The sequence below is a fragment of the Oreochromis aureus genome, linkage group 7 (assembly GCF_013358895.1).
Source record: "Oreochromis aureus strain Israel breed Guangdong linkage group 7, ZZ_aureus, whole genome shotgun sequence".
Lineage (NCBI taxonomy): Eukaryota > Metazoa > Chordata > Actinopteri > Cichliformes > Cichlidae > Oreochromis > Oreochromis aureus.
In genome coordinates this window covers 2,264,973-2,287,254 of record NC_052948.1, presented here as the reverse complement: position 1 = coordinate 2,287,254, position 22,282 = coordinate 2,264,973, and the positions used below count along the sequence as shown (strand labels likewise).

Here is a 22,282-nt window from a genome sequence, read left to right as displayed (position 1 = left end):
GCGTTATCAGAAGATATGTACAATGTGGTCATAAAGGGACTGACAGCAACACTCGGGTAGGCTGTGCCATTTAAAACAATGCTCAGTTGGTACTAGAGGGTCCAATGTGTAGCAAGAAGATTTCCCCCCACACCATTAAACCACCAACAGCAGCAGCCTGAACCACTGGTCAAAGGACGGATTCCTGCTTTCATGTTGCTTTTGCCAAATCCCGATCCTCCCATCGGAAAGTCACAGTCACAGATTCATCAGCATCTTCCAGTCTTCTATTGTCCAGTTGTGGTTAGTCAAATGCAAGCTGCTTTTATAGTTGAGTTAAAGTTGCCTTCCTATCAGCTTGAACCAGTCTGACTATTCTGTTCTTACATTTTCTCTTGCTGGATACGATATGGTCGTGTGGGAAGATCCCAGACTAGCCTGTCTGCACAAAAAGCCATGCCATGCTCAAAGGCACAAAAACACCTTTCATGGCCTTTATGCTCAGTTTGAACTTCAGCAGTTGGTCGTCCCGACCACGTCTACAAGTCGATATGGTTGTGTTGCTGCTACATATTTGGTTGATTACATATTTACAATGTTGACTATAACTCCTGTTTGTTAGTGCGAGATCCAAAGAAAGTGAAGACAAGGTGTTACGACTGCTGTTGTAATGTTGTCTCTCATATGCAAATTTAAGTGTGCAGGTGCCTTTCCATCATTGGTGGATGGAGGGAACGGTTCCTGCGTATTGGCTAACTACCTGGAAACAACGTATTTGATGACACCGACATGGACGGCCAGCCATTCATCCTCGGCCCATTTACACAGGAGCATGTAGGGGTGGACTGCCTTTTTGTTTGATTACTCTTTTCTCATGTTTTTGTTAGTTAGGGAGGTAAGTTGCTGTCATTTGCTTTAATTCTTTCTTTCCTTCAGACAGGCTCCATTTGTTTGTTGTTTTGGCGTTCGGTCCACCCCGAAGTTATAGCCCGCTCCTTCTTTTGTGTTTAATCATCTCATTGTACAGAATTCTTATCAAATTGTATGGACTGTGTAATGTGCTGCTTGGGGTCGGACGACGAGGGGTCTCCCTTATGTTATGGTCTGGCCACCCTTAGACGGGCCATAACACAAGGTAACAAAGAACAAATGGGAACAGTATAAAACAATGTATTACATTTAAATATATGTAATATATAGTATAAAAGAAAATGGATTATTGATCATTGATAGCTTCTGACTTAAATCTAAACATTTATGTGCATCAAAATTAGTAATTAGAGGAAGAAAAACGGGGATTGTGTGACGTTTTTAAGAAAGCATTTGTTTTCAAAAGGTTAAAAAATCAACTCTTGCTGCTCTACACTTATTTCTTTTGACCTCTTCTAACAGTGAACCCACATGCAAAACTCGATACACTGTAGCAATGACTCAGTGACCAACTGCTAACTGTGCAGTCCTTTGAGGGCTGATTTTTTAATGTATTGAGAGCTGAAACTTAAAGGAATTGATGGAAGGGCACCAACAAACATTTGAGCTTAATTTGACTCAACACGGGAAACCTCACCCGGCCCGGACACGGAAAAGATTGACACCTTCAGGAGCCACCAGGCTGAAGGAGTCCTATCGGGCTTGGTTAGCCTGTGGGACTCCGGAGGCAGCCGACAGGTATCGACAGGCCAAGCGCAATGCGGCTCGGGCAGTGGCTGAAGCAAAAACTCGGGTGTGGGAGGAGTTGGGAGAGGCCACGGAAAAAGACTTTCGAACTGCCTCAAAGAGATTCTGGCAAACCGTCAGGCGTCTCAGGAGGGGAAGGCAGTGCTCTACCTGCACTGTGTATAGTGCTGGCGGAGCGCTGCTGATGTCGACTGAGAAAATTGTCAGGCGGTGGAAGGAATACTTCGAGGACCTCCTTAATCCCACTGACACGTCTTCCGAGGAGGAAGCAGAGTCTGGGGATGAGGGGATGACCCGCCAATTTCGGGGCGAGGTCACTGAGGCAGTTAAACAACTCCTTGGTGGCAGAGCCCCTGGTGTTGATGAGGTCTGCCCTGAGTTCCTGAAGGCTCTGGACGTTGTAGGGCTGTCCTGGTTGACACGCCTCTAAAATGTTGCGTGGAGATCAGGGGCAGTACCCCTGGACTGGCAGACCGGGATGGTGGTCCCCATCTTTAAGAAGGGAGACCGGAGGGTGTGTTCCAACTACAGGGGATCACATTCCTCAGCCTCCTGGGAAAGTCTACACCAGGGTGCTGGAAAGGAGAGTTCGTCCGCTAGTCGAACCTCGGATACAGGAGGAACAATGCGGTTTTCGTCCTGGTCGCAGAACACTGGACCAGCTCTTTATCCTCTCAAGGATACTTGAGGGTGCATGGGAGTTTGCCCAACCAGTCTACATGTCAGGGCTCTAGAGTGCGACCAATTTGGTCGCAAATGCGACCAAATTACTCAATAGTGCGACTAAAAAAAAATACTTGGTCGCACTGGTGCAACCAAGTAAAAAAATACTTGGTCGCACCGTATTTTCTCGGGAGAAATCACAATAAAAAGTTTCCGCAACTCTGAAAGTCTCCGTGTGTTCAACAACAGACACACATTGTGCCCATGTCGTGTTCTAAACCAATCAGAGATAGTCAGAGGCGGGGACCTCTGTGATTGGCCGTGGTCCAGATATTCCTGCAGGCCTACGTATGTTTACGTTTGAAAGTGCGGGCAGATAGAGAAGGGTGAGTAGCCAGGTCCGATAGAAGTGTATGAAGTTGGTATTGAGAAAATATGAAAAGAACAATTGATAACTTTTTCGTTAAGGCCTGATCAGTAGAAAATTCTGAGCCGGCGGTCTGACACGGAGCCGACAACCTCTCAGTTTTTGTCAAATACTGGTCCGGAGCGGCATCAAAAATGAGCCACATACGATTGACTCCCAGCCGGAGCCCAGTGAAAGTAAAAGTGAAAAAATGTATAAATTTCGAGTGGCTTGACCAGTTTCCCTGGCTAAGATACAGCCAAGCTGACAATATGATGCACTGCATTTATTGTCGCGAGTGTGGAAAGACCATGGCCGGCAACACTGCATTTGTCACTGGTGCTAATACGTTTCGACTTGAAACGCTGAAAAAGCATACAGTATCGAAGACACATTATATGCCGCGATAAATGCACTCCCAAATGTCCCTCTTCCCACTGCCTTTCAGCGGCAGGCAGGAGTAAACAGGTCATCGGAGAGATCAAGAAGGCCAAATTACAGGAGCTGGCCATCTGAGGGGCATGTGACTGCAATGGAGGACAGTCCATAAGATAACAAGTTGTTCGGATATTGAAATGTTCAGATTGAAGCATTTTTGACACTTTGAGTAACTTTTAATTTAGATTTTTTTTTATTTAATATATCTTGAGATGTTTTAAATTTCTTTAATGTTGAAATTTCAGCTCAGTGAAGCACTTTAAGCACAAGCATGTTTAAGTAATCTTTCTTGTAGAACTTTGCTACAAATAAAGAGCTTTGTGTTGAAAGGTTGTTAGTTAATCATTTACAAATCAATATTTACAAATCAAAAAAACGTGAACATGTAAAACTGCGGTGTTAAGCAATGCAGTTAAAAAATTTGGGTACGCCTAACTTTTGTGCTGGTGCGCCTAAAAATAAAATTTAGGCGCACCAGTGCAACCATGGCAAAAAGTTAATCTAGAGCCCTGCATGTGTTTTGTGGACTTGGAGAAGGCATTCGACCGTGTCCCTCGGGGTGTCCTGTGGGAGGTGTTGCGGGAGTATGGGGTGTCTGGCCCATTGCTACGGGCCATTCGATCCCTATACAACCGTTGCAAGAGTTTGGTTTGCATTGCCGGCAATAAGTCGGGCTCGTTCCCGGTGGGTGATGGGCGCCTCCAGGGCTGCCCTTTGTCACCGGTTCTGTTCATAATTTTTATGGACAGGATTTCTAGGCGCAGCCAAGTGGCGGAGGGCCTTCACTTCGGTGGCCTCAGAATCTCATCTCTGCTTTTTGCGGATGATGTGGTTCTGTTGGCTTCATCAGGTGAAGGCCTCCATCTCGCACTGGAACGGTTCGCAGCCGAGTGTGAAGCAGCGGGAATGAGGATCAGCACCTCCAAATCTGAGGCCATGGTTCTCAGCCGGAAAAGGGTGGAGTGCCCACTCCGGGTTGGGGATGAGTTCCTGCCCCAAGTGGAGGAGTTCAAGTATCTCGGGGTCTTGTTCGCGAGTGATGGGAGAAGGGAGCCGGAGGTCGACAGCCGGATTGGTGCTGCAGCTGCAGTGATGCGGACGCTGCACTGGTCCGTCGTGGTGAAGAGGGAGCTGAGTGTAAAAGCGAAGCTCTCAATTTATCGGTCGATCTACGTTCCTACCCTCACCTATGGCCACGAGCTGTGGGTAGTGACCGAAAGAACGAGATCGCGGATACAAGCGGCAGAAATGAGCTTCCTCCGAAGGGTGGCTGGCCTCTCCCTTAGAGATAGGGTGAGAAGTTCGGCCATCTGGGAGGGGCTCAGAGTAGAGCCGCTGCTCCTCCACATCGAAAGGAGCCAGTTGAGGTGGTTCGGGCATCTGACAAGGATGCCTCCTGGGCGCTTCCTGGGTGAGGTGTTCCGGGCATGTCCCACCGGGAGGAGGCCCCGGGGCAGACCCAGGACACGCTGGAGAGATTATATCTCTCGGCTGGCCTGGGAACGCCTTGGTGTTCCCCCGGATAAGCTGGAGGAGGTGGCTGGGGAGAGGGAGGTCTGGGCTTCTCTGCTTAGGCTGCTGCCCCCGCGACCCGGCCTCGGATAAAACGGATGAAGATGGATGGATGGATGGATGGAGACGAGGAGAAAGATTGGTTGTAGGCTAAATGCACTGTGTATTATGCGTATTATAATAGATTTGGTGTCAAACTGGTGGCTACATTGAACTTTGAGATGACTTTTAGAGCTAGTCAACTAGTAAAGATTCATCAACAGCTAAATTGATTTGCTCTGTACTTTATTTTCCCATCCGTCCCCATTGCCTCGTACTTTGTGCACTTTGGCACAACCAGAATATTTAACTTACTCGAGATACAGGACTGCAAACATTTGCAATGTGGAAATTAGAGAGAGAGCTGCCCAAAATCACACTAAGTAAAAGAAGTTCTGCATGTAACGTGACACAACTCTTTATACAGACACAGAATTGAAAGATAACTTTATCCCAGTGAACATCAAGTTGTTCCATTACTATAGGTTGCAGAAGGCTTCTGAACCCAAAGACAGACAGATACTCAAGTGTCTGTAAATCAGACCAAAAAATCAGTCGTAGCAGGATTAAACAGCCAGATGTTATAATTACAGGTCAACAATCTGGCAGTTAATTGGAATTTCTTTGCCTTAAGTGATACAACCATATAAACCTGACAGAAATGTAGCATAGGTATTATTAAGCAGATTTTTCTACTAGCTACACGTTTTATTTGTTGCTGGAATCTTTTTTCTCAGGTCTTGCCTGTTTTCTTATTCCCATGTTAGTCATCCTGGTGCAGGCAGGGACAATCTCAGGCTGATCTGATCACAATCACTCCATCTGACGCCGATCAGGCCGGCCTTTCAAACATTCAGCGCCTCACACTCCTTCATACACATGCTGTCACACTTGTAGTCAGTCTGTCTGCCAGCTGATCTGTCTCACTCTCCTCTTTTGCCTCGGTTCCTCAAAGTTAGACACCAGTTTTCATGCCTGACATTCCAGTATCCCATCCTCTTACTTTTAAGTCCCATCCCTTTTAACTCGTACAGGACCAGAGTGAGAAGCCAAAGTAGACAGGTAGCTGCTGAATAATGGATGATCCGACTGTTTGAAATTCTCCCTATTTTCAAAAGCAAGGGGAAGAAAACAACTTAAATATTTTGGAGGAGATGGAGAAGTCGTAGCAGAGAGTCGGCCAAGTTTGGAGAACTCTGAACATTGGCTGCTATGTGACAACACATTAGAAATGTTTATTTTTGCAGCCACAGCTATTAAAAAGGCAGACTTTCTATCCAACACTTATTTAATGATTTCCGTTCAAAACCATCTCTATTTTTGTATGTATGTGTGAGCTGGTTAGCAACAGCTCAGCACAAATTCTACAGGCTAGTGCACAAAGTTTTGAAAACGTGGCCCTGAGTGGAGCTCAGGTTCTCTACTTCCTGTCTCCTTTACCATCAAGCATCAATTACTTCAGTGTAAATAGTTATTCGACAACTGATGAGAGTCTTGTCACCAGAAATGGGACCTAATTAAATTCGCCAAACTTTCTTAATGACACTTCTGATTAGTTGCTCCCCTCTTCACAGCCAACCAGAATAACATCAGAGCAGCACAGCGAGTCAAATCTCAGAGAGGATTTGGAGGATGCAAACTTTCCCATTTAACTTATACCTTGAAGTGCAACATACTTCCTCAATGTCAAGAGCCCACACAACAACCCGAGCACTTGTGGTTTATGAGAGATAAACTTTTGTCAAAAAAAGTCCAGCTTTTTCTGTCTCCAATCCTCACTGTCGCTCTGTCTGTCTGATGTGGCTTTCCTTCTCAGCACTTTCATAAAACCATTCTGCTTAACTAAAGCTCTAAACCAGTCAAGAGCGCTAGAATGCTCCATCTGCAGAAACATGAAACAAATCCGCCAGAGCCTAATGGTTTGGCCTAAATACTGAGCGGGATTAACGCGACTCGTATTTGCTGTAATTGTGTAAGTTACAGGGCCAAATGAGAGTAGAGACTGCCACAGGTCAGTCTGTGTATAGTGGCACATGTGCTGCTCTGTTTTTGTCCTGAATACAGTAAAAACAAGACAGTTTTACCTTTGGTGCAGTTTTAATTGATTCTGTTGAAAATTTCAGACAAAATTAGTCGCATAAGTTGCATCATGTGATTCGTGCAAGAAACATTTTCTCTTACATCATGAAGAGAAGACAGCTCATTAGCTGCTGCGAGACCTTTAGGGGCCCGTCAGAATCTGTGCTACTGTACTTCAAAGGCTTTGTGGTCAAAGTGTAACAGATTTCATTTATTCTTTGCTTAGCCGTTACGCCCACACGGGCAAATAATCTGTTATTTCATGAATTTTGATAAAAAAATAGTAAGGGAAGACTTGTAATACACTGGATAATCAGTTACTGCACCCCTTGATTAACCTTACAGAGTTGATAATAAGAAGCTCCATAGTTCAGCCTTCCCCATCCTCGATACATCTGTTCAGACATCTTCTCAGAGTCTCGAACCTCTAACTGAAGCAATAATTATCATCGTTTGAGTGATCAGGCCTCCAAACCACATTTCATTAACATTCATTAATGTGGAGGTAGTGGATCTCAGTTCAGTCATCCTGACCACGTGTGAAAGCGCCATTAAGTACTTTGTGGTAAAATCCTTACAGATTACACAGGCTCTCATTCAGACTCACAAAATATCAGATTCGTGTTGATGACCAGACTCCCTCAAGTCCTGCCTGGTCACCGAGAAACAGTGAGATTAGCAAAAAAACAAAAAGAAGGATTTCACCTTCATTTAAGTTTGTTGTGCTCACTGAGGAGAAATTCGGCTGATTTTTACTGCAACTCTGATCAAAACTGCTCGAGTGTGTCGTTCTTCTTTCATACCAGAAATTAGGCAGTCATTAGCATTACCACTGAAATTTGATTTGGAAATGAGAGCAATCAAAGAAACATCATTTAAAAGAGAAATCTTTTGCTTTTACTTAATAGATGGCATTGGGATTGGAATACTTTGAGGACCTCTTGTTAAAGCAGAAATTCTGTGTACTCTAAAGTACTTGATGCACGAGTACTTGGCTTTGCTGTTCCTACTGAGTGTATTGACGGTACATTGCAAAAACATCTGGCATCGTGTTTTAATGTTGGCATTGTCTTCTTAAGTATTGGTTCTTATCATTTTTATTACTCTTAAAAAATACTAGTTAACTTGTAAACACACTTTAAACCCACACAAGTGTGTGCATGACTCATTTTAAGAACTTGAAGATAAAAATGGAGAAGATGTCAATCAAAAATGTTTCCACACAGAACTGAGAGGGCGTCTGATCAGTTAAATAGGTGAAACACCACAGGTTTATCGAAAGCCATCATTTCATAATCAGATGTTTAATATGTAGCACACTCACTCTGGACACAGTAACAAAATAGAAAAACTGCTTACATCCTAAAAGATGTTTGATTTCTCCTCCCACAGTGGAACACACCAGCAAAATGATGAAGCTATCCACAGTGGGAAATAATTACTATCAAACCTCTTTATTGCACTGATTGCCTGACCGTGTAAGAAGAATGTTTTCCTCAACACAAAGGATGAACCAGTGTTGGCAAACTTAGCAAAGATCCTAATTTAAATTGTACCTTCATACTTCTTTAGTTTATTTAATATTTCCCGTCCCTCGTTCATCACAGTTCCTTTCTTGGACCACTTTTGATAGATAGGGAACACCCAAAAGAGCAGCAGTTTTGAAAATGCACTAACCCAGTTGTCTGTCCATCACAGTTTGGCCCTTGTCAAACTTGCTCAAATCCTTACTCTGCCCCGAGTGCTCCCACTACCACATGCACCACTGTTGCCTTCACCCTGCACATCTTCACGAGCTCCTCTCATTGGCCCTTGGTATTCTTTTTCTTGATGTTGCTATCACTTGCTATATTTACAGAAAAGCTTACAGAAAAGCACATAAACTAGACTGTTATGGAAAAAATGCGTACATCTTTAACTGCATTTTTCCTCTTAAAGGTACAGTGCAAACCCCTATCCAATAATTCTAGCTACAGTGGTCACTGTAGGACAAGCATCTCACTCCACCATCTGTAGTGCAGGCTGTCAGGTCCCTGTTTACCTCAGCCGTGTGAAAGAAGTCCGGTACATGTTAAAGAGCCAGTGAAGCTCACTTCTGTCTGTTGACAGTTATAATAAGGTGAGTTGTTGAGGATATCCTGAACCTTTCTACAGGTAAGCGCTGCGTTTTTTGCAGCTGTTACCCAGCATTAGAGAAACTTTCTTTAAAATGGATTGAACATTAATGGCCTCAGGCACTCAGGGAATAAACTCTCATATAAAGTGAGAATGTAAGCTTATCTGAGAGAAAGTGTCATTTTTAGGCTAACATTAGCTAACAAAATGTTAGCTTATAACCAGCTATTGTTATTGTCGAGTTAGCTTGATGTCAGCTGTCCAAGAAGGCACAGACATCCAGAAATATATATTTTTAATGGATTAATTCCAAGTTTATGAGGATTCATGACCTTTAATGTTATCAAAGTGCCACACAGATGGATAGAATAAATGCAGCTCTCCAAAGTGTTCAGGCATGCATGTGTGCACTGGGCACTGAGTGCTACAGATTCTGACCAGCGAATCAGACGAATTGTGTCAAATGCATTTGACCTACTCAACCCAGGGGGGCTGTCAGGAATAGAAATATTTTACTGCTATTATTTGCTGCTATTTTTATAATCATCATTACCATTTCATGTTAATAGGGATGTTGCTTTCATAGATGCATTCAGATGTTCAAATATATTGGTAGTATATTAGCCTTTATTACAGGTCCAAATTTAAGAACCATTTTTAAATGGTTGAGTTGAATCTATAATTTAAATGTTATTAATGCTTTTATGATCTCTGTGTAGAGGGTCAGAGACAGGAAAATACTCTGCTGTGCCAAAATGAGACAGGAAATTGCCTTCACCCTGCAGAGCATGTTTTGCAGAAGTGAATGTTGCTATCGATAGAAAAGTGAGAAAAGCGCATAAACCAAACTGTTAGGGTGTTTATTCAGTAGATTAAATATATAGTTCCAGTAAGGTTATTATAGGGAGGGATGAGCCTCTGTTCTGGTGAAAGGTCAGAAGTGTAACCCCACCTGATGTGAGAGCATTTAAGGTCCCTGTTTATACATCCAGACACGAAGAGCGCATGTTACACAGCATGCAGCTCACTTCTGTCTGTTGCACAGACACAATAAGGTGACACCATGGTAGATCTGATTTTTCTGCAGGTAGGGCAGAAATGCAGAAGTGTGCCCAGCGAAACTTTCTTTAGGAAGTTGAACAGAATGGCCTCAGCGACTCAGGGGATAAACTCTCATACCGAAGAGAATGTTCTTTAGAGCTATGTTAAAGGTTCATGGAACAGTTTGTGGTTTGGATTGACGTAAGCTGTACTATTGTCTATTTTTTGTAAAGTTAGATGGGGCTTTGTTATTGTACCATATAAAATATATTCTCATGATTAATTCCAGTTCAGTTCGACGCTGAAATCTGCACAGATGGATCGGAATCACACATGTCTCCAAATTAAAATGCATGCATGTGTAAATTGCACTGACGCCTGGATCTGTGGTTATTTATGGATTCCTCTCAAATGCATTGAACCTACTCAACAGGGGCACACACACTGGGACATACACAGAAACGCACACACACCTGCACTGTTATGCAGACGCACACAGGGAAGGAGAGAAGAAGCCAAAGAAAGCTCCTGCTTTTTATAATGCCGTTTTATTCTATGCACACCGTTCTGCTTCCACCTCTCCAAATGTCTGTCTTTCACTATGTCCTCAACCTGTCTGCAGGTCACAGTTACGACAACTCAAAGTCAGTGTTACTGCCAAAATGTCAAGAGGGTGAGATGACAATAAACAGAGGGTCCATAAAAATGAATATAAAATGCATGCTGAAAATCAGATGAGCAAAGTGGGATAAAGTTAGAAAATGAAAGATTTATTACATAAAAGATTCAAAGAACATGTAAAAAAAACCAGAGAAAAAGTGTGAAAAAATAAAAGATCACCAAAGGCTTTTAAATGATCAACATACTATAGCTTATAAGGGACCTATTATAGTGATTTCAGTGATACTATACAGTTATATTCAATTAGAGGAGCTTTGCAAGATTCACCGGCCCACCGTGTCCCCATTTATCTTAATATCTTGTATCCTAAGATGTAAATAGGCAGAGATATACAGATAAGAAAACATAAGGAAAAGTGCAATATTTTACAGCAGTGGGACAATAAACAGATGGCAGACGTTCTCTATCCTGAGTGAGTCAAACAGGAAGTAGCCCAGCTATGCTGTAGTTTAATGAGAACATACTGGAGAATCTCAAGGCTTGCGTCAACACATTTTTCCCTTGGAGGAACAGATAATGTGGTAACCAGGTTACCGAAGAGCAACAGCTGCAGACACGATGCAGTCGAAATGTAACGTAAAATGACAAAAATATCAGTAAAGCTGCTGAATATTTAATGAAAACGTGTTCTTTGCTGAGACCATCCTCACTCTGACATAGTTTGATATATTTAGTCAGTCCCAGTCTTAATGCTTAACTCTGTTATCACATTACTTTAGCTTCCCATGTATATCTGTGATGGACTCAGACAGGGACTCGAGTCTGATGGTCTGGATAATCCACAGCGAGGTTTTTTAGTGCGATAACTCAGCGAGTGTTGGATGGCTTTCCTGTGATCCCAAAACTTTACATGTCGGGCCATCGCCAACATTTTGATTTGTCTAATAATGTTGTTTGTCACCAAATAGTGCCAAGCTCACGGTCTGTCAGCCTCAAACAGATCATTATCCTTGTTAAAGTGCACTGTGCTGCACAGATGGGTGCTTTGACTTTGACAAGTATTTGCCTTGGATTCCAGCTTTTGTGGTTTTCTTTCTACATTTTACTTCTACTTTTGTTTCTTTTGCCATAAAGAGTTTATTTTAAAACTTACACAGCGTATATTTAAAGAGTAAAGAGATGTACAGAGAAAACAAACAAACTTCATATTCCTTGTAAAAACCCAAAACAAAAAACCCACCTATGACCTCCCTGGTACTTCTAAAGCTGTCATTGGGGTTAGTTTGTATTATCCAATATTACTAATATTTATAGGATCATAGAGGTGACGTGTGATGTCAGGCAAGCAGCTATCAAAGCTTTATTGGTGGAGGTCCTGACTCTGTCACACTATCCAATAATAAATCCACGTTATGTAGCATTTAACACGGCCACAGCGAATACGTTTTACAGCACATAAAGCAGTATCAATAATTTGGGCAGTAAAGTCATGATCTGATGAGTTTTATTGCCCTCGGTCTATAATAGCCCCATGTGTTTACTTAACGCTACTTATATATGACATACAGCTGCAAAGGTGCAGAAACGAGTCGAAATTAGGCCTGAAAGTTAACAAATGCAGTGATGACTTTTTATCTTGTAAAATGTAAGTACAGAGCAAACTATGGGACTCCCTCTGGCAGCAAGAGGAGTAATTTTTATTGTGGCACACAGTGCAACTAATAGCCTTGCAGTTATGATGATGGTGATATTTGAGAGAGGGCTTCTTCTGTAACAGAGTTAAAGTTAATGAGCTGTCTGATTCTGGGACTTTTCACTTGACTGGGGAGAACAGTTTGGCCTGTGCCAATAAAGTTCACATTATCCGGGCAGTATATTCTGTCTGTTTACGCAGACAAATAAAATGAACTAACGGGGAACGCTGGGAAGATCGAATGTATTTAGCGATACAAAGATGGGATCGCGACAGCTCAGGCAGACGGGAGACAGGTGAGGACTGACGGAGTGAGATGTCAAAGCAGCTGGAAGGTGATGATCTAGCAGGGTGAAATTGCGAGGTACTATTTCCCCTGCCAGATCACCTCGTTTGCATCATTTATTCTACCCAAGACGATCCACAGTTTGCAGCTGAGTCTCTTTTTGACTTTGCTGCACTTTTACCACAAAAATATGTCTAAAAACTGCTTACCTAATACTTTGTTTCTCTAATATATCTGGATCTGTAGCATTAAGTGATGCCACAAAGCTTCCCACAGGGATGTTTTCCATCCTGGTGACTATCAGGGGGTCTGGGAAGAACACAGGGCCCTCATTGATGTCCTCGACTCTGACGTGGACGGTGGCTGTGGAGCTAGGGCCATATCCAACATCGGGAACCAGAGGATCCTCGTTCTCTACTTTGATGAGCAGGCTGAGGAATTCAGACGCCTCATAGTTCAGTGGCTAAGAGGAGACAATGATTAGAAAAGGTAAGACTTATATTATTATATTATCTATGAGAATATGTGAATGTACCCAAATGTTTCTTACAGAGTGCTTTACCTTGACAACCGACAGCATTCCCTCATTGTTGTCTGGGTTGGTCTGAATCTCAAAGCTCTGTATAGGGTCTCCACTGATTATAGAGTACATGGCTCTCCACGCTGCTGTGGCCGGATCGTCTCTGTCATCCACCGTCAGGTTGACCACAACGCCCGTTGAGCCCTCATACACATGAGCTTCAAACTGTTAGGGGAGACAGGAACAAGTTGAGGTTAGTGAGAGGCCGGCTGAGGATACCCGAATCGAGAAAATATAACAGAACAAATCAGCGTGATTCCAGAGACGAAGACGTAGGTTCATGTAACTTTAAAGGCTTCAAAGACTGAATGTGAAATGAACTTCAGAGGCAGCGCTATTGCATACTGAGCCAATCAGACTTGGATGTGAACAGGTACAAATTTACTAAATTAGGGCAAATGAAGATCCCCGAGTTGATACAGTTTCTATCTTGAGTAAAAAAAAGTGCTTGCAGCGAGTCTGGAGGGAAATCATAAAAAAGATGTTTCTGCAGAGTTTTACATTTTGCATTCCTGCACAGTCCAGTAGACAAATTTATATTGCATGATGTTAAAGGTTGGACTGCAGGCAGCAGTATGGAGCACGTGCATCCCAGTTTTGTTTCCTGTGTGCAAAATGTGTGGTACACCTTGCTGCTTGCAGAACTATGAACTATGTTTACATTACTTTGTATACTCTGTATGAATCTATATTGCCCGTGCAACATTAAAATCAACGACTTTAGGACTTTTGTCCTTTGTAGTTATATATTTGTAAAAATGGCAGAACAGAGAAGTAGAGCGTGTGATTAAGAGTTAATAGAACAGATGAGGAGATTCTATGCAGTCACATCGGGGACACAAATGCACGCACAGCACACACAACACAATAAACACCATTTATGTCTCCAGAGCCGATTCCCCACAGCGCATCTCATTTATTTTTGCGGTGTCAGTCACTCCCTGCCTCACGGCTCAATGTTGGCAGCAGGCCTCAATCAGATTCTTATTGATGCATTCTGCCAGGAGGGCTTCCTGCTAAAGACTGCATTGTGATCAGGGTTACCCTTGAAGAAGCGCTGGACAGGCATACGCAGTTCTGCCAGTGTGCGTGTGTGTGTGTGTGTGTGTGTGTGTGTGTGTGTGTGTGTGTGTGTGTGTGTGTGTGTGTGTGTGTGTCGGGATCATTATTGTGTCAGAGCTCACACTGTAATCTTTCAGACACAGAACACTCTGTTTAAGGATAGTGCTGGTCCAGCCTAGATTACTGTGTCTCTCTTCAGCCTATGGTATTGTTGTTTCACAGATTACCCTCTTACTGCCTTATACTGCCGGGCTTCGTGCATTTATCTGAAGAGAGACCAACATTGATTTTTTCTCTTTCCTTTCTTTTCTCCCTTTTTATTCATCCAAAGCCTGTTTAAAAAAAACACTTTGAACCATTCACAGTCATTTAGGGCACACAGAAGCGAAACACAGTGTTCTTAAGAATGTGAATTCTCACACGTGTACTGTTGGTCCTTTTGTCCCGCGAGCCAACAGCTGCCTGCTACAAAGGCAAATAGGAGGGAGTTGCAGGCATAAAAGGCCCGATTCTCACTCGTAAACAAGCGAGGGATGGTGGAATTTAAATTGCTTTAGCTTTACTGGGAAATCCTGAGGCGGTGTAAGCTGTTTCACAAAATCTTGACCTGAAATACACAAGGCACCTTGATCAGAAACAACTGCTTGTTATCCGCGTGGCCGTCATCCACGTCTAGACTTAGGACGGCAGATAAGACGCACTCAGAAGCTCACACACACAAAGAGCAGACACACAGACAATAGCCAGTTAGACGGGGTTTAATCATGTGAGGCGGTCATGTGGTTTGGAGAAAAGTTATTCTGTGTGATGTGGACACTGAGCCGCGGCCTTACCACTGATAAAACTCCAATTCCTACTGGAGCACAAAACAACCAGTCACCTTAAAAAGTATAAGGACATGACTAAGTACTGGGCAGAACACCTGGCCTGAAATAACTTAAACACACCAAGAAAGATCAGGGGGAGCAATGACAACAACAGTCAGAGTGCATCGCAGTCTGTTTTTATCTATAGCGTCCGAGACGCCCACGCCCAGACACGGATCCAATTAGAGCAGCGGCTCTGAGAACAAAAGACGACCTGGACACACATGCACGCCGAGACTTAATAAGGAACACGCAGGAAAACACACACCTTCAAACATGCAGATAGAGGCAAAGATAGACAACCAGTCAGTGTTGGCAGTGACCATAAATCAGAGAGCCCTTCACTTCAGACATTTAAGATTCCAAGGAAAAAAAAGAAACTGCCATTGATTTTCTGCTTCCCATCTCTTTTTATGTCTGACTTTCCAATAATCTGGCCCATGAATCTTCTAGGTAATGCCATGCTGTCAGAAGATAATTGGGTGATAGTCATTTGAGGCACAACAGCTTAAGAAGAAAAAATAAACAAATTGATATCGTCAAGTTTCAGCTGACAGTTTCAGTGCCGTCATTCTGATGACTGTGCTGCTGGCTTTTGTTTACATCTGTCGTTATTTTCCTTTTAAAGAACAATTATCTCTGTACTGGTGTCTTTGGTCTTGTATGACAGAGTAAACTTTGCAAACAGAAGCACGTACTGTGACTGCACTTGGTTTGCCTGATGGCTGAATTAAGTAGGGCCTGTACTTTATTTGAACTATTTGCAGGGCAAACTGAAAGTGCCATAGATCGTGGCTTTTAAGTGGAATATTGTACCTCAGGATGCTAAAAAGGAGAAAAAACAGATGGTGTGAACATTTGTTTAACATGTTGTTTTATGGTCAAATATCTGCAAAACTAAACACTGTTCATCATTAAATTATTGGTTTTCTCTCAACTTCATTTCAAGCGCACTTCTAACCTCGTGCTGCAAACATCTCCAAGCCAAAGCCAAACAGCTGGTTGATTTATGGAACCACAAAACCTTCATCTCAGCATTGTCAACAACATTCATTCCACCTCTTCTCCAACAGACGGATGTGGAAGAGAAACCCTAACTTCTGGCAAAAAGCCTGAGACAGAGATGCGAAGCCTTGGAAAAGTATGCACATCTGTCAGCTTTACCAAGTAACACTAAACGCGCTCTGCCTCATTAACACCAGTACAGAAAAAGGCTCCCTTTTTCTTATACTGCCTTTAATTTGTCTTTCATTGGCAGCTGGCAGTTTTTGCCTGTTTCAAACCAGTAACCCTGTCCTCGTGCAGATCTATGGCGCTAACGCATCAGGACCAAAAACAGTAGAACTATGTAAGCAAACATGTGTCTGCACTGAGTGCAATACTGTAAACCATTACCTATATCAATATTACTGATCCATCTTTGCTGTCCTCTAACAGAGAAATACAAGAAGAAATCTGCATGATTCCAGTTACATTGTAACCACATATTTAAGACTGCAGCATGTACAATCATACGCAGACAAACACACATGACTGAAGATCAGCTTACATTATTCCTGGATGTCTGTCAGAAAGTGTTATGAATACAGATGGCAGTTGTGGCTACACTGACAGGCAAACCGACAGGCAGTTGAGCAGCTGTTCATTTGTCCTAATGGAAAGTACTTTGTGACACGTCCCTGCTGCCCCAAAGATTTTCTCTGACATGCAACACACATAACAGCAGCCCATCACATTAAATCTCTCAAGACGAGACTATTTTGCCTCTGAGAAGCATTTGCTCCATTGCCACGACACGGCAGGGAGACACTGCGACACAGCCGTCTGATGTTTGTCTTTTTGATATGTTAGTTAGTGGGTTTTTCTTTTTACTGGACAGCTTCTTAGACCATCTGAAAGAAAAATATATGACACGCAGAAATCCAAAAATCGCGAACATTTTCAGGACTTTTCAGCTGATTAAGGATAAAGCCATCTCATTACTTTAGCCCCTCGGTGGCTCTATAAAACATAGTGGTTAGAAAGAAACCTCAGTTAGACAAGAATCACATATTTTCAAGCAGCCGCTTAAAAGCTTTATCAGCTTTTAAAAGCAGCTTAGCTCTCAGCAGAACGAGGTGTAGACATTGTGAAAATTTGCAGCAAGCTACCATTGTGCATGTGATTGCTCATCGTCTCACACAATCCTGCACCCAGGCACGGAATACTTTCCCGTCTAGCCTCCCCACTTGCTTTTTACACTGCTCCCAGCTTTAATCCTGCATACAGTAAGTGTGCCTGGCGAGTTAATGAGCTTACCTGTGTCTTTATTAAATTTCTACAGCTTGTGTGCAGGCTGCTTCCACAGATAGATTTTTGATGAATCTGACATTTAGCAAAGCAGCTTTTCAGATTCTCTATTTGTCAATTAAGCTAGTTAACAAAAATATTCCAGGAATACAGGCAGGCATTAAAAACCCATATGCCTCAAAAGCAAGGTCAGCTATTCAAATGTAGCAACTGATGTATGATTGAGCGCCGGCTCATCCATCTGGCCTGAAGACTGAGAAGTTTTTAACTTCCTGACAACAATCTGACAGTTCCGACTTTGTGCTGCAGTTCACTTGTGTGCTCTCCTGTAAAACTTCCATAGTTCAATTTAGCACTTTGCAGCTAACACCAGACTGCTAAATCAGTTTCTAGAGTCCCTTTCCAATTGAGATTAAAAAAAAAGAACTGCTTTAATAAAGTAACACCTGAGTACAATTTGCTTTTATTCCCAGGTCAAATGACTGCACGAGTCTTTATCAGCCCAGCCTCTGATTGGCTGTGATGGAAACAGGACATCACTGTGGACATGCTCATTTTCAGCTTAGTCAGGACGTATCTATGCGACACTTTAATGGACTGACCAACAAGATGACTATCAGAGAACAACACAGATTTTTCACATGAGTTTGCAGATACATTTTCTTTAATTGGGATTTTGCAAAGTTACAAAAATATGCTGAAGAGAAGCATATAATTTATTTGGTGTCTGCATAATAGCCTGTAGCTTTTTCAACCAATTTCCCTGTCTCCAAGCTTGAGGTCCATAGAAGCAAATCAGCAAATTTCAAATAGCAGCAGTTGCAGGAAAGGTTCAAGAGTTGGACAAAAAGACGACCTTGATGTTGAGGCCGAGTTTAAATTACATAAAGTTTAAATCCTTTGTTGCTTTTTATAGACAGAATCATGATTTCACAGTAATTCCAGTTATTTAAGAAAACAGAAATTCATAAAAAGCAGACTTTTTGTTTTTCCCCTCTATGCATTCACAGTTGATGTAATAAACTCGTCCAAAAACAGTAATTTCGTGGCTCTTTTCTTGAAAATCAGGCAACTGCTGAACCTGAGAGGATGACCTACTTTGATATATAAAAACATTGGCACATTTTTAAAAAACTGGATCTGAGCTGAAAATAGTTTTTCCCTTTAAAATATAATTGATTACGTGTAATCTATTAACAGCCAACCTTTTCTACAGAAGACAAAACTGAAGAAAAACCCAACAGTGCAGTTTCGGTTCCTGCACTGATGGTTTCAGAGAATGAGTTCATGTTTCACCAGAGTCGAGAATCAAACATTAGATTCATCTTTGCATCGTCAGTGAACTTTGAATAGTGAACTTTAGGTCTACAAACTCTGGGTGTTAGGATGCCTGGGTCGTTGACCCAGGGCTTTTGAGTTTATTATATTATTTATCATTTCTAGTCTTTGGGTTTCTTAGAGTTCTGTCTTATGGTTTATGTCTCTGTGTTCTATAGTTGCTCTGTCTCCCCTGTCGGCTGTATCCTCTTGTTAAGTTTGCGTCTCTGTGTTATGTTTCCTGTTTTACTTTGAAAGTCCGTGTTTCATGTTAGTGTATCTGGTTTTGCTTCCTTGTCTCGTTAGTCCTGATTTGCCCCAGCTGTGTTTCCCTCCTGTTGCCCATTCCCTGATTGCTCCTCTATGTATTTAAGCCCTGTGTTTCAGTTTGTCATTGTCGCGATCTACCCTTAACGTGCTGTGTGTTTTGTCTATGTAAGTGTATTTTGTATTCTTAGTTTTGTTACACTTTTGGGTTCAGCATTAAAGCTGTTTTGAGTTCACGTCTGTCTCCGTAGTCTGCACTTTGGGTCCTCTTCCTGTCTGCACACAGCCTACACTTAACTCTGGGATCCCGTGGGCAGTGACACTAGCTTTTTTGTTTTTAGTAAAAATATGAAATCACTTCTTTATCAGGTGCTGGCTGCACTGGAAAAGAGGTGTAAGGTGTCAGGCGCTGCTATTCTGGATGAATCACTCCTCTCGATATAATCATGTTTCATCAATAGAAAAAAAGAGAAAAAAACACGATCAGTCAGATCAGCCTTGTATTGAGTTGCAGTGACACTTCCAACTAAAGCTTTCAAGTGAAGCCAAAGAATGGCAGTAAAATACTCCAACAATATAAAGGAAGCCACAGAAGATGTTTAGAAGACAAAGGCTCAAGTTTTTCTATGAATTTCTCAACAAGATGTTAATCTAACCTGATCCATTCACGCTGTTTTCTATGTGTAACAACTGCACGAGGACACTCACAAACACACGTGTACTATATTCCCTTGAAACCAATCCAGTCCCATTTCTGGCCAGCTATGCCTCAGCATCACCCAGAGTAAAGTGCTGTGTGTAGCTCAGAGCTAGTGAAGCAATCATGCAAGGCTTTCAGCTAATCCATGACACCTGTTAGCCATCCCCCAAGATAGAACAACACTGACGTGGCCCCGCTGCACTATGCCTGGTGCTGTGCTCATCACCACAAATGTCTTTATCAGCGGGACAGATGGGTTGCAGGTGAGCATATTCTCGTGGTCATCGCAAAGCGGAGAGTGGGAAAAAAGTGAAAGGATGGAAGAAGGGAAGTAAACAGAAAGACAGGCAGGCAAAGAGAGAGTGCAAAATTGAGTGAGGGGGAAAATAAATCTGGGCAATGGCTGTCAGGAGCGTGAGCGACAGGAGAGATAAGGTCCATCACAGTCTCGGTATGAGGAGCAGGAGGGGAATAGGCCCACTCAGACATGGTGCAGAATTAACAGCGCCGCTGAAGAGCGAAGGTGAGACAAGTAATGCAAGTGTAGAAGGAACAGAGTGGAGGAGAGATCGGGATGCTGGTGCAGGAGGATGAACGAAATAACAGGGCAGGGCAAAAGGTGCACGACTATATCAGCGTCTGCTCTAATGCAACATCAGCTGTGAAAGGTTTAACAGTACTGTTATTAAGACAGAGGAATATCAAATTCAGCATAGCAGAAAGTCTCAGAGACGCTGCGCCTAAGACTTTGACTTAATGCATATAGATAATAAAACTCCAGCTGCGACCGGGAGATAAAATTCATCAGGAGAAATATCCATCTTCGTGACAGGAGCACACACGTCTAGCCCTTCAGATGACAGAGCTAAGGGTTACTACATAATTTTGTCTTCTTGTTTCTTCTCCTCATAAAAATCGGATTAGACCCTCACTATAAAAATTAATCAGGCCAGAGCACATTCCCCTACAGAAGGAGCTTCAGTAGGAAAATGTCATAAATTTCCTAGTGAGGAATACCTCAGCTTCCGATTTTAAAAATGGCAGATTGATTATACGGAATCATCCATCCTTAAAAAGAACTTACTAAGGAGAAAAGTAACGGCGCTTTGGCAGCTAATTCTGCCATTTTTCATAAAGAAGGTTTTAAGCATTCTCTCCATGTTCATATTTCAGCGTTGCATCAGTGACTCTCCAGGCAGGTTGTATTGCAACATTTAGGATCACTTATCTGTAAACTATAAACTGCTCCTTACCCCTGAAGATGAATTTAATTCATTTTTAACGGGGCAGGGAATACGACCTCAGATTCTTTTGTTTTTTTGTTAATATTTTAAAGCAGTAGTCACAAAAAGTTCAGAAGAAAAGAAACATGGAAGTTACATTTTAATTTATGATCGATGGTATCAGCACTCTCGTTTGACTGAAACCACACATAAAGATTTGTGAGTCCACCCCTGTCTTAGTAGCGTGCAGCAGGGCAGCAAATAACAAAAGGAAACCAAATGAACAGATATACTCCCTTTTATTAAAGATCACTGGCCTATTTTAAAAATGGATACAACTCTCACAAGAAAAGTATTTTTAAACATTTGAAAAACGCACATAAATTACCAGCACTTTTTGAGTAATTCTAATATTTTGACAACTTGTGTTATTATGTAGCACTTTTGTTTAGCCACATATCCTGGTTGGACGCCTGTTTGCCTTCCCAACTCTCACCTACAGCTTGTGGAAGCTGCTTATTCAAACTGGCTAAAGATTTCTAGTGGATTTGTTCATTATCTGGAAAGTCAGTGGTTCCATATCCCAGAGTGACTCTGATGCATCCATCCTGGCGTCCGTGTTGGTTAAATGCGAATATGATGTGTACCATAAAAATCAGAGTAGAAAAGCACCCATTTTACCATGAAATAACTGAAATGATGACGTGTAGAACGCAAATAATCCACCTAGTTCATTAAGTGTCTGTTTAATTTATTACAATTACAGAAGACTGGTGACATCACTGCTGTTAGACTTGGGGCGCAGTGAGAGCTCGGTGGGTTGGCTAGTGGATTAGCGAGACTGCAGCAAGAGGAATTTGAATTAAAACTGTATGAAATGATAACAGTGATAATCATTTACACTCACACTGTGGGTGTAAGTGTAAATGATCATCTGTCTTTGTGTGAGCATATTCAGTGCGTCCTGGAGGTGAAGGGGCTTTCATCCTGGTCAAACATGAAGTTCACTGAAACACACAGGAATTAATTGGCAGTGGAAGCTCAAATACAGTGATATGAATCACAGTTATCAAAGTGTTATCAAAGTGATAAAAAGGATAATGCCTCAGCCTGCACAGCACTGAGCAGCCACACTGCTATGTGCTGTGACTTGGACCTGTTCTCAGTTTCTATATGTGGCAAAACATGGAAATAACTTTAAAGTCCCTCTCAGTATTCCTAAATAATAAATGGACTTTGCAATTATCTGGTGTTTTCCATTAAAAACGAGTAAAAGAAGCTATAAAGACGCTCTTAAGTAGTAAGTCTGACTTCCACAAAGTCAGAAACAATTCAAGAGAAAAATCTCCAATTTTGATCCACTGATTAGATTTTGGAGTAAAACACATTTTTTCACAAGTTGGAAAATAAAAAAAAGAAAATTCAAGTA

General features: G+C 42.2%; 1 protein-coding gene across 3 annotated transcripts in view; it reads right to left on the bottom strand.

Annotated features, from left to right (window-relative positions):
• Positions 1–22,282, bottom strand: part of cdh13 (cadherin 13, H-cadherin (heart)) — a 384,225-nt gene that overhangs the window by 55,994 nt on the left and 305,949 nt on the right. For all 3 annotated transcript variants that reach the window (XM_039614251.1, XM_039614252.1, XM_039614253.1), the window contains 2 exons: positions 13,112–13,294; positions 12,759–13,012 (listed from right to left, as the gene is read on the bottom strand). In XM_039614251.1, the coding sequence (XP_039470185.1) occupies positions 12,759–13,012; positions 13,112–13,294 (437 nt within the window). The remainder of the gene's footprint in view (positions 1–12,758; positions 13,013–13,111; positions 13,295–22,282) is intronic.